This window comes from Pseudorasbora parva, chromosome 24 (assembly GCF_024679245.1).
Source record: "Pseudorasbora parva isolate DD20220531a chromosome 24, ASM2467924v1, whole genome shotgun sequence".
Taxonomy (NCBI): Eukaryota; Metazoa; Chordata; class Actinopteri; order Cypriniformes; family Gobionidae; genus Pseudorasbora; species Pseudorasbora parva.
This window is the reverse complement of record NC_090195.1, coordinates 2,053,667-2,068,551: the sequence shown is the minus strand read 5'-3', so window position 1 is coordinate 2,068,551 and position 14,885 is coordinate 2,053,667. Positions and strand designations below refer to the sequence as shown.

Genomic DNA, 14,885 nt, shown 5'->3' with positions numbered 1-14,885 from the left:
TTATTTACAGTGTTATTTAGTCTTTAAAAAGTAAAACAATAATAATAATATGCATGGTTTGATGTGATGTGAGCTAAGCGATCGTTAGATTCAATCACCGTTGGTTGCGAGATTTATCGTAGTCAGGGTGTCCGCGGGGTTTTAAAAAGTATTAAAAAGTGATAAATCCAAATTGTCAAATTTAAGGCCATTAAAAGTGTTAAACGTTGTCTCAGGTATTATTTTTTTCCAAATGAGGTATTATTTTTTCTGACTATCAGGTGTCCTATTCTGATTGAAATGCTATCTGCGTTCGCGTTAGTTCGTTTAAATATGGGCTTTAGCATATCTGGGCACATAATCAAAGATCTTTAGTCTCAACGTGTGTTTGATGCTGACGTCATATTCAGCGGTCGTTCGGCATCATCTCAGAGCACTGCGTGCTCAACAGAAGTGGCTGGCTTACGCTATATTTTAGACTTGCTTCAAGGCATATCTTCAACGACTATCCTCATAAGAGCAATCTTAAATGATTTATATAAAGTCTAAAATGAACGAAAAGAGAAATAAGGCGCGATCCATAGACAGTATATAAACAGTGAGATCCGCGTGTCTGTCTGCTCTTAAAGGGACAGCAGCCAATAAAGCTTCCTGTCAGTAAAGTTAAAGAACAAAGGGAACAGAGAAAAGGACTCGCTGCTTATGACTAAATAACCTTTGTAGCTTTAATAAGGATTAGCTATTTAATTCATAGTTTATGCAGTGCAGACTGCATTTAACTTTGATAACTTTATTAAATTTGTTAAGACAGGAAGGGCAGGAATAAACATGACATTTATTATGGGTTTATGTTAGCATTGTTTTAAGCCTAATAATAAATGTAAAAAATAAAATAAATAAAAAATCAGTAGCTGTATTAATATCAGTAATACTGGCCTTCATTCATAAAAAGATGCCATTTAAACAAGTATTTAAAATATACTGTCTTTATGTTGTTTCTACATTAATTTGATTAACTGTGAAATTATTATATAAGAAAATATATTAAAAACGTACAAAAACATTTATTTTTTATTGCGATTAATCACAGACAAAATGTGTGATTAATCTAGTTAAAGTTTTTATTTGATTGACAGCGCTAGTTTTTAGTATTTTGTTAAATTCAACAACTTATCACAGTTATAGAAATGTAATATTTGGCTCAGGTTTTGTTGTTGGAAAAAAAAACATAATTATTAAACAAAATAATTTAATTGCTGAATCACCAATTATTAATGTAAATCAGATGTGTGTGCAGTAATGCTTCTCCTTAACCAACCTTTGTGAATATTGAGATGTATTTTACTGTGTCTGAATGATAACTTATCACAGATTTCCTCCTGGTGTCGATTCTAAATCTATTCTTTTTTGTATCTTATATATGTCAAAATCTGTGTAGATAATAGAAAGGTCGCTGATTAACACTTGCAATTCAGTGTCGTGATGGTTTTAAAAAATATTCTGAAGGTAGTAAAAAAGGTATTAAAAAGTAGTAAATTTAACTTAAGGATTGATGTATATACCCTGGTAGTGCTTTTTTCCCCCTCAGTTGTTCAGAACTAAAGTAGCAGACATATTACTCTCTTGTTCAGATGACATTTTCCAGGGAAAATTATTATTTTGGTCCAAGATGTGTGAAGTACAGTACAGCATCCACACTGGTGCGGTGATGACTGACAGCCACACACACTCCTCAAAACATGAGATTCATCCGCGCTGAGGAGCCGTGACGATGCGCAACTTGTGTAAAGATGATCATTTACCAAATAACTGCAATGGCAGGTTTCAAACAGAGATGGCGACAAGCTTATGGACTGCAGCTTTAATAAAAACTATTAATTTTACACATTAAAAAAAACAATAACCAATAAAAATCACAAAAGCAACAACACAAAATTAAAATGAATTTGACTCAAATTTAAACCGAAAATGGAAAAATGAAAGCTTATTTATCTATCTATCTATCTATCTATCTATCTATCTATCTATCTATCTATCTATCTATCTATCTATCTATCTGTCTGTCTGTCTGTCTGTCTGTCTGTCTGTCTGTCTGTCTGTCTGTCTATCTGTCTATCTATCTATCTATCTATCTATCTATCTATCTATCCATCTATCCATCTATCCATCTATCTATCGATCGATCGATGAAATGCTCTCACTGATCTGCAGGTGATGTTGGAGGCGTCTCTGCTCTTGATGGCTCTAGGTTTCCTTCAGTTAAAGCAGATTCCCAAAGCCAGAAACTTCCTCAAACGCCTCTCTCGGATGGAGTGGACCGCTGCAAACGCTGATCACTTAGAGAACGCCTGCCTGCTCTTGGCTGACATGTTCATAAAGTTGGCAAAATACACACATGCGGACAAACTGCTCGACAGCTGCATTCAACATAATAAGGTGTGTGTCGACTGAGATCAGCAATAAACAGTGAACCTTGTTTGCACAAATCTTGAAAATGCATGCACATGTTTTGTGCCAGCTAAAATTCTAGATGTGCAATTAAAAAAAATATGTTTATTGATTGTGCCTGAGAATGCAAGTAAATATGTAAGTAAGCTTCATCATTTTTGCACCTTTTAAAAACAGTGTTTGCAAGTGCTTTATTGGAGAGAAATACATGTGTGCATTCACAGAAAAGAAAAACATACGGACATGCATTATAGAAATAAGACAATTACCGTATTATAGAAATAGATAACAATAAAATAAATCAAGGCCCTAGTGAACAATACAATTCATTAAAATGCTTTATATTTAGTCAATACTATTATTAGTAAATAATGAATATTAATATAGTACATAAATATAAAGTAAAATGTGTGCGTGTGTGTGTGTATATATATATATATATATATATATATATATATATATATATATATATATATATACAGGGCTTGACATTAACTGTTTTGCTCACCAGCCACCGTGGCTAGTGGTTTTCCAAAGTTACTAGCCACTCAGCATTTTCACTGGCCACAATTTGCAGTTTGGAAATTACATTTTATATGATTAAAGTTGACTTTGGCATGCCTAAATTACTTGATTTTGAGTCATTTTACTTTATTTTGAAGATGTAAAACCCTTTCAAACTTTCACATGCAGAGTGAGATAATTTAACGTAGAGTAGGCTAAGCTTCACTACACTGAAGCTACCCCCCTATAGGAAATGTAGCAAGCTAAGCTACAGCAACTTGGCAAAAGTAGTTTACTACATCTAAGATAGTTTTTATTTATTTAATTTTGCATTGAACCAACTTCATTCCAATCAACGCTATCTCTGTGATCAATAAAATTCAAGCAGATAGACATGGATACTTTTTCAGTTAGGCTATTCAAAAATTGTCGAAATCGATTTGACAAAAAAAAAAAACATGTGATCCATAATATTAACAAAACCAGGTGTTGAGAGTGTGTGTATGCTCATCTGTAGCCTATGTGCATGATATGTGTTTGCATTTATGCTCAGCTTAGACTTGGTGTGTGTGTGTGTGTGTGTGTTCTCCTTGGAAAAGTTTCATTCGTTCATATCAAGAGGTGGCCAGGCTGGACCCCGATGATTTTAATAAGAGGTGTTTATTCAAGAGACACAATAGATTATTTTAAAACTTGAAGACGATTTCTCGTTTGTCACCGCGCGGATGACTCGCGTGCAACAGCGAACTGAGCGCTCGGAAACAAACATCAACTACTAGATAGTGCGCGTATCCAGTGCACGCGACGAACCCGTCTTTCCGCGCTCACTGCCAAAGGAGTCCTTTGAAAGGCTCGCGCGCATCTGTGCGCGTCTGCGCGAGGCAGAAAGGAACGTAGAAAGGGAAGTATATCCGCGACTTGGCAGTTGGTTTCCAATTTGAGCTTGATCTTCAGAAATGTAGCGATGCTACTGCCCAACACTGACAAGGAGAACTGATTGCGCGTGACAGAGCTTGCACGCTTCTATTGTCATTCAGCGCGATTCCGCCTATCCCGCCTTCACTTACTGCAAGTTGATCGATAAAGAATTGCAAGACAATTTTAATTTTGTGATACGACAGTCTTCGTATTTCATTTGGCTGTAGGCTGAAATTATATTCAACCCGCTAAAGTGGCTAGTGGGAGTGGTTGCCGCGTTCGGTGTGAAAGGCCCCCGCCACAGCTGAAATCTACCCGCATTTGGCGGGTTGGCGGGTGTTAATGTCGTCAAGCCCTATATAGGGATAGATATATATATATATATATATATATATATATATATATATATATATATATATATATATATATATATATATATATATATATATATATATATATATATATATATAATATGCATACACACACACATACATGTATATATGCATTCACACATAATCATTTATAACTACAATTATTATTTAGTATTAATTATATTTATTCACTCTTACTATATTTAATTTTAACACTATGTAATAAATAAATATAGTAAAAACTAGTAACTAGTACTTGTATATTTTTGTAATATATTTAAATGTATAAAATAATGTTAGGATGATCATTTTATAGAGCAATAATTTAATTTAGCTGTATTAGATAAATGCAATTGTTATTAATTATTAGAAATACATTCGATTTTAAAAATAGTATATTTAAATATTAAATTTTCGTTTTTTCTGAACAACTTTTAAAATATTTTTTATGATTAATATTTTTCAGAAATAATTGTAACCCAAGAATTATCATAGAGAAATATTAGTGTCTGGCCAACAAATATACATTAAGATGTAAAGAATGTAGAAAGTGCTTCTAAAAATGAAGAACAAAATTGTTATTGGATGATCAGTAAGAAGTATTTTAACAGCAGGACTTGATTTTCCTGGCTTTTCACAACTTTAATCCAGATTTGTATCCCCTTGTGACCGTTCAGTCGTGTTGTAAAGCATACGAGTTTTATGGCCTGATGATGGAGAGCGAGCAGAGATACAGAGATGCAGCGCTGCAGTACGAGCTGGCCTGGAGATACAGCCACACCGCTGATCCTGCAGTCGGTGCGTCTTCATTATTCCTGAGAGAATATTATGATATTATGCATGTTCATACAATATTATGATATTATGCATGGTCATACAATATTATGATATTATGCATGTTCATACAATATTATGATATGTATGATCATACAATATTATGATATTATGCATGTTCATACAATATTATGATATGTATGGTCATACAATATTATGATATTATGCATGGTAATACAATATTATGATATTATGCATGGTCATACAATATTATGATATTATGCATGGTAATACAATATTATGATATGTATGATCATACAATATTATGATATTATGCATGTTCATACAATATTATGATATTATGCATGGTCATACAATATTATGATATTATGCATGGTAATACAATATTATGATATTATGCATGGTCATACAATACACTTTTATGATATGCATGGTCACATAATATTATGCATGGTCATACAATACACTATTATGATATGCATGGTCACATAATATTATGCATGGTCATACAATACACTATTATGATATGCATGGTCACACAATATTTTATAATGCATGGTCATGCACTTAATGATCTGCCTTTTCACCTGCTGTAATCTCTTTTGTAGGATTCCGCCTGGCCTTTAACTGTCTGAAGTGCAAGAAGTACACGCAGGCTGTCGATGTGTGTCGGCAGGTTTGTGATGTCTGAAATGCTGGTTTGTTCTTAAACCGGATTCGTCCTTGATGATGTATTTGTGATTTCCTACTGTAGGGAAGGACTTGAATTTCTCCATTTTGAAAGTGGTTTAATGCTGAAAGCGTCTCGCTGTGTCATGTGAACACACTGAGCAGTGTTTGGTTGTGTGCAGGTGCTGCGGCAGCATCCAGATTACCCAGAGATCCACAGCGAGATTCTGACCCGAGCTCAGCTCTCTCTCCGCCCTTGATGTGGATTTCCCTTCTAAAAGACTGCCATTAAACTAATACACAAATCAAATTCAAATACTTGTACCAGAGGAAAGCGTTGTGTGTGTGTGTGTGTGTGTGTGTGTGTGTGTGTGTGTGTGTGTTTGTATGTGTCTCTGTCTGTATGTGTCTCTGTCTGTCTGTGTGTGTGTGTGAACATTTATAAAACTTTTAACTAATAGAAAGCCCTTCGGTTACGTTTATAGCAGTGTAAAAAAAAAATGTGTTTATGAATATCTGAAACATGTACATGTGTCTGAATGTGAGTGTGTGTGTGTGTGTGTGTGTGTGTGAACATTTTTTAAACTTCAAACTGTAAACCCCTTCTCTTACATTTTATAGCAGTGACAAAATAAAATGTTCATGAAGATCTAAAACAATTTTTCGTTTTTTTTTTTTTGGACTAATATTTTCATATGCACACACAGCTCCAGGTGAGCTGTTGTTTTGTCTTTATAATACAGTATGTTGAGTTGATTATTGTTGTGTTCATATTGAAAGGTGAGTTTTCATTTTACTACAGCTCTGCTCAGCATCAACCAATTAAACTTACCTTTAGAAAAAAGGCAGGAAATAATGCTCTCCATTAAATTCATTCTATAAATGGCAAAAGTGACCCTGTTTATCTAGATTCACTCTTTTTATCCCTGTGTACTTGTTTGTGTCTCTGGTGCAGTTCCTCAGTCCTGCTGCAGGAGGCGCCGCTGAGCTCATCAGGAAAGATGGAGCTGATTGGCCAATCAACTGTGAGGTATTTTTAGGACATTTGTCAGGTACTTCTGTAACAGTACAGACATAGGAGGAATAATATGAAGTAAATTACGACTGTTAACAAGAAAACTATATTTCACCTTTTTTATTTAGGCCATGACAGTCTAATTCTGGATGTGCTGACATGTTTTAGCAATAAACTGTATTAGTTTTTGGCCCATCTCTTAAAAATGCACCAACATTTTTTAATGTTTATAAGTCAACAGACATTTCTGCCTAATAATTTATCTGTGCAATTGGTAAAAACACTTTATGCCTGAGAATAAAGTTATGTTTATTTATTAGTTATATTTTATTAGTAAATTGTAAATATTAGTAATTACATATTTAAAATGTATCTAAATTATTTGTATATAAATTAATAATAAAACGTTTAATATTTAGAAAAAAGGTAAACTAAAATAACTAAAAAAAAATTGTTTTGTCAAATCGATTAATCGTGTGTGTGTATGTGTATATATATGTGTGTGTGTGTGTGTATATATATATATATATATATATATATATATATATATATATATATATATATATAACACATATTTATATTATATATTCAGTATTTATATTATATATTTACAAACTTTTATGTTAGATGTGATTAATCGATTTGACAGCTCTGTCTATTTTATATATATAAACCATTTGAAAGTTATACTTACATATAATAAGGATTAGAAATATCATTTATACATAGATATAATATCATTAGAACATTTTTAATAGTAATTTTTAATAACCTTTTTAATACTCAGTCACTACATATTTGATTTCAGTCCTTTTCAGAATTTTTTGTATTTGAAATAATTATAGCGAATGATGATAAATCGCTCCATGATTAGTTTGAATATGAGTTGTTTGGGGAACAATGATGCATTAAGATTGTAGAAAGTGTTAATAAAAGGAAAATGAAGAGGGAAAAAAGAAGTTAATCTATGATGCAAGATAAAAATAATTGGAGGGGGAAGGAGGGAGAGAGAGAAGGTTGTGACAGAGGAAATGATGTTGTCATGAGCGCTGAAGTACCTGTATCATAACGGATTTTGTGGAAGGAGCCTTAAAGTTTGTGCATGAGAAGAGAGGAGAGCATTGAACAGCACTGAGCCGTAAGGACACACACTTTCATCTCTTCTTTATCTCATGTCTTAATGAGTAGTTCAGCCTGAAATCTTCTCCATCCACAGATGTCCATCTCCGACAGCTCCCCTTCCTCCATCTGTATGTTCTCGCTCCATCATCCGTCCTCCATCTCTCTGGACGGGACGCAGCCTCTGGACCCCGGCTCCTCGGGTCAGATGCCTCAGATGGACGGGGGTCTGTATGGTCAGCCCATGGGCTTTCCCAAAGCGCCGGACAGTCGGAGCATGGAGCAGATGATGGGTTTGGGTTACCTGCCGTATCCCTCCTGTCTGAACGGCACCAACACCGAACGATCCGCGCAGCAGAGTCATGGCGCGCCACAGGTAACCACACACACACACACACACACACACTGCCCTGCCCCTAAACCTACCCATCACAGGAAACATTCTACATTTTTACTTTCTCAAAAAAACTCATTCTGTGTGATTTATTAGATGTTTTCCTCATGGGGACCAAAAAATGTCCCCACAAGGACAAGGATTTTGGATATTGCCATCTTTGTGGGGACATTTTGTCCCCATAGGGTTTACCAGCACACACACACACACACACACACACACACACCTCCTGGTGTCTGCTCTGAAATTATGGCTATTAAGACGAACAGATGAAACAATAAACCTTTTTTATTCAAATCTTAATATTCCTAAAAACATTTTTTTTATCATCATAGTTAACTGAAACTAAAAACATAACAAATTTATTTTTTGTACTTGAAATAAAATTAGGTATTAAACTTATTTATAATAAATTATTATATGTGTGTTTTTGCCAAATTAGTTTTTGTAGTTCAATTAAACAGTTCATTAAAAGAAACTAATTTATTATCTAATATTAATTTCTATTTATAACTAATATTATCATCATTAATAACATGTGTATATATATACTCATAGAATTATTATTTACTAATGAATTTTACTTGTATTCTCAGACAAAATCAATAAACTAGTGTTATTTTAATTTATATTTGTATAATTACAATTATAATTGAGAAACTATTATAGTTTTGTAATAATTTTATTCCAGATAGTTGACATTGCAGCTTTTCTCATTTTCATAGCTTAACTAAAACTGAAATCAAATTAATAAAAAACTAATATTGACCCTTTTTTTTAAATTATATATTATACTTATAATGACTTCTAAATTATATACTTTTTACCAAAAAATTACAAAAGCAAACAACAAAATAACTCAAGGAAAATGATGACATAATATTGATAAAAACTAATTATAGTGTCTCAATTATAATTGTAATACAAATATGGTTTAAAAACACTAGTTTATTGATTATGTATGAGAATACAAGTATAATTAATTAGTAAATAATAATTGTATGAGTAAATATAAAAACATTAAGTTATTAATTATTAATAATAATAGTAATGAATTAATATTAGATAATACATTCGTTTTTTTAACTACAAAACGTAAACTTTTTAACCCCAGTTTAACTACAAAAACTGTATTGGCAAAAACATATACATATAATAATTTATTACTTCTATTCTTATGCAAATGACAAAAACACAATTATTAACTTTAACTAAAATTAAAATGGAAAATATGCAAATTAAAACTAATTACAAGTAAATGTCATTAGAAAATAATTCTGTGAGTATATACTTAATATTACTAATATATAATAACATTAAGTTATTAATGATGATGATAATAGTTAAATATATAAACAAATATTAGATAATTTATCTTTTTAGATAATGTTAATATGTTTGGTTTAATTTGATGTACTAACATAACTACAGGTAAAACTGAAATAAAATGAATAAACATTTTTTTTAAATATATAATTAACTTATAAAAATGACAAACACAAACAACAGAATTAATAAAACCTTACTAAAATTAAAATGGAACATATGCTAATTAAAGCTAATTTAACAAATGAATAAAAAGTGTAATAGCTTCTCAGTTATATTAAAATAGCACTGGTTTATTGATTATGTCTGAGAATACACGTACAATTAATCAGTAAATAATAATGTTCTATGAGTAAACATAATGACATCAAGTTATTAATGATGATGATAATAGTTACCGGTATAGTATATATTAGATAATAAAATAAAATATGTTTAGTTTAATGTGATGAACTAAAATAACTACAACTAAAACAGAAGTGAAATAAAATGAATAAAAACTACGTAGACACATTTAAAAAAAGCATAATTATATATACTTATAATGACTTCATATATATATATCATATGTTTCATATATCATCATTATGTTTACTCATAGAACATTATTATTTACTGATTAATTGTACGTGTATTCTCAGACATAATCAATAAACCAGTGCTATTTTAATATAACTGAGAAACTATTCTAATACTAATTATTAATTCTCAGTATTACGTGTACGTATATATAAAATTACTAAAGCTTTAACTAAAATTAAAAGTTACTAATGCTGATAATAAATTGGTATAAATATATAAATAAATATTAGGTAATACATTTGTTTTTAAAATAATTTTAATATATTTAGTTGAGTGATGTATTAAAATAACTACAAACTAAAACTGAAATAAAATTAATAAAAACTAAATAGAAATATTTAGAAGACACACACACACGCGCATATATATATATATATATATATATATATATATATATATATATATATATATATATATATATATATATATATATATATATATATATATATATATATATATATATATATATAAAACATTTGATTTATAGGTTAAATATGTAATTTTATGATAATAATTCCCCCCACCCCCCATTTGATTTATAAGTAAAATATTACTTTTCACTGCATTTCAATCTCACATTTTCATTTCACATAAAATTCATAAAAACTATCTAGACATATTTAGAAGAGACACACGCACACATATATACCGGTATATATAATCTCACATTTTTGGGTGAACTAACCCCTTTAAGTGACGACTTGCATCAGTAGACAGCTGACATTATTTGATCAACAAGCCAGTTATTTAGAATTAGTTGTGTTTGTTTGAATAGCTCTCACTGAACTTTGTTTTCTCCTTTCTCTGTAACTCTGCAAATCTATGGGAAGGATTTTTCTCAGTTTCTTCTGCCACCGCCAGTGTCCGCTCTCCGCCAGGCCGGGCAGAAGAGAGGCCTGAGCAAAGACAGTGTTGAGTATCGCATGCGCAGAGAGCGCAACAACATCGCCGTGAGGAAGAGCCGCGATAAAGCGCGCCGGCGCATCCAGCTCACCCAGCAGAGGGCGCTGCAGCTCCAGGACGAAAACCACAGACTGCAGCTGCACATACAGCGCCTGTCGCACGAGGTGGACGCGCTCAGACACTATCTGTCACAGCGCCACCTACAGGCCAAAGAGCAGGACGTCGGGGGACAAGACAACTGCTGAGCGACTCAAGGTTCTGTTGATTCCATTTGAGACTTTCATAGAGACTCATAATCTGAAAGCCACCCCCTCCGGGGTTGAATAAACCAACCATCTCCATTGACTTTCTATTGCGTGAAGCGCCTCCTTGTCATTTCTGACTTATAACAAAATACGAACAATGTCTAAAAGCTGATATGTGACGAGGTGTACAGAAAACAAGCTAAAAAACACCAGAAGTGTTTATAAGCTGCTGACCCTAAAAACGAGCGTTTAAAGACATACAAGTGTATACATACACTAGAGACAGAGCGGGACATGTTATATTACACTGAGAACTACGCCCACTGGAGGAGAAAGTAATTAGAGACAGGAAATATAATATATAAAACTGACATTTGGATATTTGACTAAATGTTTACTGCACACGTAGACATACTGAGACATACTGAGTGTCAGGATCCCAAAACTGAGCCATTCTTCCTGATGAAGCTTCACTTCTTATTGCCTGTGTCCACTTTTGTCTCCTTAAACGCTCGTTTTTTGGGGTCGACAGCTTATAAAAACTGAGTTATGTGTTTTTTAGCTGGTGTGTTATACACCTTGTCACAGATCAGCTTTTAGACATTGTTCTGTTTTTTGTATTAAGTCCAAAATGACAAGGAGGCGCCTCACACAATACAAAGTCAATGGAGAGCGTTGTGTTGTTTCCCCTGGGGTGGGCGTGGCCTAAATACACTCTGACTCTGTCATTTCCCAAAGTGAACATGGGAAATAATCTACTGTGAACTAGTCAAATCTCAACTAGTTAAAGCGGGAATACCTGTAATCTGAAATGATGTTTGTGTTATACATTACAGCAAACCAGGAAGTCAGAAGCACAGCAAACTCAAGCGTTTTCTGTTTCATTTTAAATAAATAGTTCAATCTTGTAATTTTTTTTTATCCTTAAATCGGAGATTCTGTAGTAAATATCTCTCATGCCTGATTTATTTTTTGAAAGTCAATATGTTTATAGACAATCATTAAAGTTTTGACTCAAATATTAAATGCGGAAATCTATGTATATTTATTGAATTCTCAGCGTACTTTAAAAACTAAAGGAACATTTTACAATAAAGTAACATTAGAAGGATGAAACATGAATTGAGGGGGTGACTAGGATTTCGAATAATATTTTTTGCTCTGCGAATGATAGCAGTGTTAATCAGACCTAGAATTACACTGTTACACTGTACAATTACCATAATTACTAATTAATTGATTGTTTAAAAGTACTTATGTATTTGTATTTGTAAAAACAAAAAGTAAAATGTATTTGTAATTTTATTACTCAGTTCTTTAATTTTAGTTTCGGTTTTGACATTAATGAAAAATACCTTTGAATAATACACTCTAAAAAAAAGATGGGTTAAAAACCACCCGAGCTGGGTTGAAAAGGACAAACCCAGCGGTTTGGTTGTATTAACCCAGTCAATCGGTGAAATGTTTACCCTACATGCTGGGTAGTTTTATTCAACCCAACTATTGTTTAAAATCACTTATGTCTGGCTTAAAAGGAACCATTGTTTTTATTATTATTCATTAAACTTATTAATTAATTAATTAATTAATTAATTAATTTATTATTATTTATTTATTAAACATATTAATAAATGTTGATTTCCAAAATACTTTGTGTTAGTATGAGTTGAGTCAAATAAAACATTTAACCCAACCGCTGGGATAAAACAACCCCAATCGCTGTGGTAAAACAACTCGAACGCTGGGTTAAAACAACCCGAACGCTGGGTTAAAACAACCCGAACGCTGGGTTAAAACAACCTAATCACTGCGTTAAAACAACCTCAATCGCTGGGTTAAAACAACCCATTTGCTGGGTTAAAACAACCCGAACGCTGGGTTAAAACAACCTAATCACTGGGTTAAAACAACCCATTTGCTGGGTTAAAACAACCCGAACGCTGGGTTAAAACAACCTAATCACTGGGTTAAAACAACCCATTTGCTGGGTTAAAACAACCCGAACGCTGGGTTAAAACAACCTAATCACTGGGTTAAAACAACCCATTTGCTGGGTTAAAACAACCCGAACGCTGGGTTAAAACAACCTAATCACTGCGTTAAAACAACCTCAATCGCTGGGTTAAAACAACCCCATTTGCTGGGTTAAAACAACCCCAATTGCTGGGTTAAAATAACCTAATCACTGCGTTAAAACAACCTCAATCGCTGGGTTAAAACGACCCGAACGCTGGGTTAAAACAACCCCAATCGCTGGGTTAAAACAACCTCAATCGCTGGGTTAAAACAACCCATTTGCTGGGTTAAAACAACCCCAATCGCTGGGTTAATACAACCCCAACCCTTGGGTTCGAACAACCCCAATCACTAGGTTAAAACAACCCCAATCGCTGGGTTCGAACAACCCCAATCACTAGGTTAAAACAACCCCAATCGCTGGGTTCGAACAACCCCAATCACTAGGTTAAAACAACCCAAACCGTTGTGTTAAAACAACCAAAACCGTTGGGTTAAAACAACCCCAATCGCTGGGTTAAAACAACCAAAACCATTGGGTTAAAACAACCCCAATCGCTGGGTTAATACAACCCCAACCCTTGGGTTCGAACAACCGCAATCACTAGGTTAAAACAACCCCAATCGCTGGGTTAAAACAACCCAAACCGTTGTGTTAAAACAACCAAAACCGTTGGGTTAAAACAACCCCAATCGCTGGGTTAAAACAACACCAATCGCTGGGTTAAAACAACCCAAACCGTTGGGTTAAAACAACCCCAATCGCTGTGTTAAAACAACCCAAACCTTTGTTTTAAAACAACCCCAATCGCTGGGTTAAAACAACCCAATCACTGGGTTAAAACAACCCAAACCGTTGGGTTAAAACAACCCAATCGCTGGGTTTGTCCATTTCCAAGCCAACTTGGGTTTTTAACCCAGCAATATTTTTTTTTTTTTACAGTGTATTAATGTTCAGCCGTGTGATTTTATTGTTCATGGAGTTTTAGGATTCAGAAAGAATGCTCTAATTCGGAACTTTTGATTGGAGCTGCTGTTTCAAACCAACAAAACCACAGGCCTTGTGACATAGGATTTCAAAATTGAATGATCCCAAAAAAACACGACTGAGTGAACACAGCCGGTGGCCTTTCACACGTTACCCGCAGGCTAAATCCAGCACGTTTGATGAGACGACTTTATCTGGCCAATTGATTGTAAATTGCACAACACAATAGCAGAATGTCAGCGATGACACGGGTGTTTGAGCGTGAAGGGCTCAGGCAGAGCTTCAGTGGGACGGATGAGATTTCAACACCATGTGGGACGGTGAGCTGGCGATAGCATCACTGCACAGGGCTGTTGGGCTCTTCCTGTGGCTTCCACTGCAGGCACAGGACTCACTGATAGCGAGTGGGAAGTGGATGAGCTCTGGGTTATCTAGTTAACAGCAGATGACTGCGGCTGATAACACAGGCCTGACTGCTATTGGAAACCCTCACATTTATTAATCCACACAACTGTTGATGTTTGTGTGTTGTAACTTCATTCCGTATGGCTGTGGAGCAATCTGCGGTCCCAGACCTGAAATCTGCCACAGTGTTAGGAAAGAGTGTGTTTCA

At 33.8% G+C, this 14,885-nt stretch overlaps 2 protein-coding genes across 6 annotated transcripts in view; both read left to right on the top strand.

The window, feature by feature from the left end:
- The window catches only part of ttc21a (tetratricopeptide repeat domain 21A), a 39,567-nt gene extending 33,265 nt beyond the window's left edge, over positions 1-6,302 (top strand). For all 5 annotated transcript variants that reach the window (XM_067434423.1, XM_067434422.1, XM_067434424.1 and 2 more), the window contains 4 exons: positions 2,191-2,415; positions 4,898-5,018; positions 5,624-5,691; positions 5,867-6,302. In XM_067434423.1, the coding sequence (XP_067290524.1) occupies positions 2,191-2,415; positions 4,898-5,018; positions 5,624-5,691; positions 5,867-5,944 (492 nt within the window). In that variant the 3' untranslated portion in view covers positions 5,945-6,302. The remainder of the gene's footprint in view (positions 1-2,190; positions 2,416-4,897; positions 5,019-5,623; positions 5,692-5,866) is intronic.
- Positions 6,303-7,627: 1,325 nt separating this feature from the next.
- Positions 7,628-11,843, top strand: cebp1 (CCAAT/enhancer binding protein (C/EBP) 1). Its single transcript, XM_067435329.1, has 3 exons — positions 7,628-7,837; positions 7,916-8,194; positions 10,951-11,843. The coding sequence occupies exons 2-3, from the start codon at positions 7,916-7,918 to the stop codon at positions 11,266-11,268; spliced, it is 597 nt and encodes a 198-aa protein (XP_067291430.1). The 5' UTR covers positions 7,628-7,837; the 3' UTR covers positions 11,269-11,843.
- The last annotated feature ends 3,042 nt before the right edge of the window (positions 11,844-14,885 follow it).

What these genes read in the sequence shown, in the direction of transcription:
- cebp1 (XM_067435329.1), top strand. Translation starts at nt 7,916, where the DNA reads ATGTCCATCTCCGACAGCTCCCCTTCCTCCATCTGTATGTTCTCGCTC. An exon ending in AGAGTCATGGCGCGCCACAG is followed by an intron (nt 8,195 to 10,950) that starts GTAACCACACAC and finishes ATCTATGGGAAG; the next exon opens with GATTTTTCTCAGTTTCTTCT.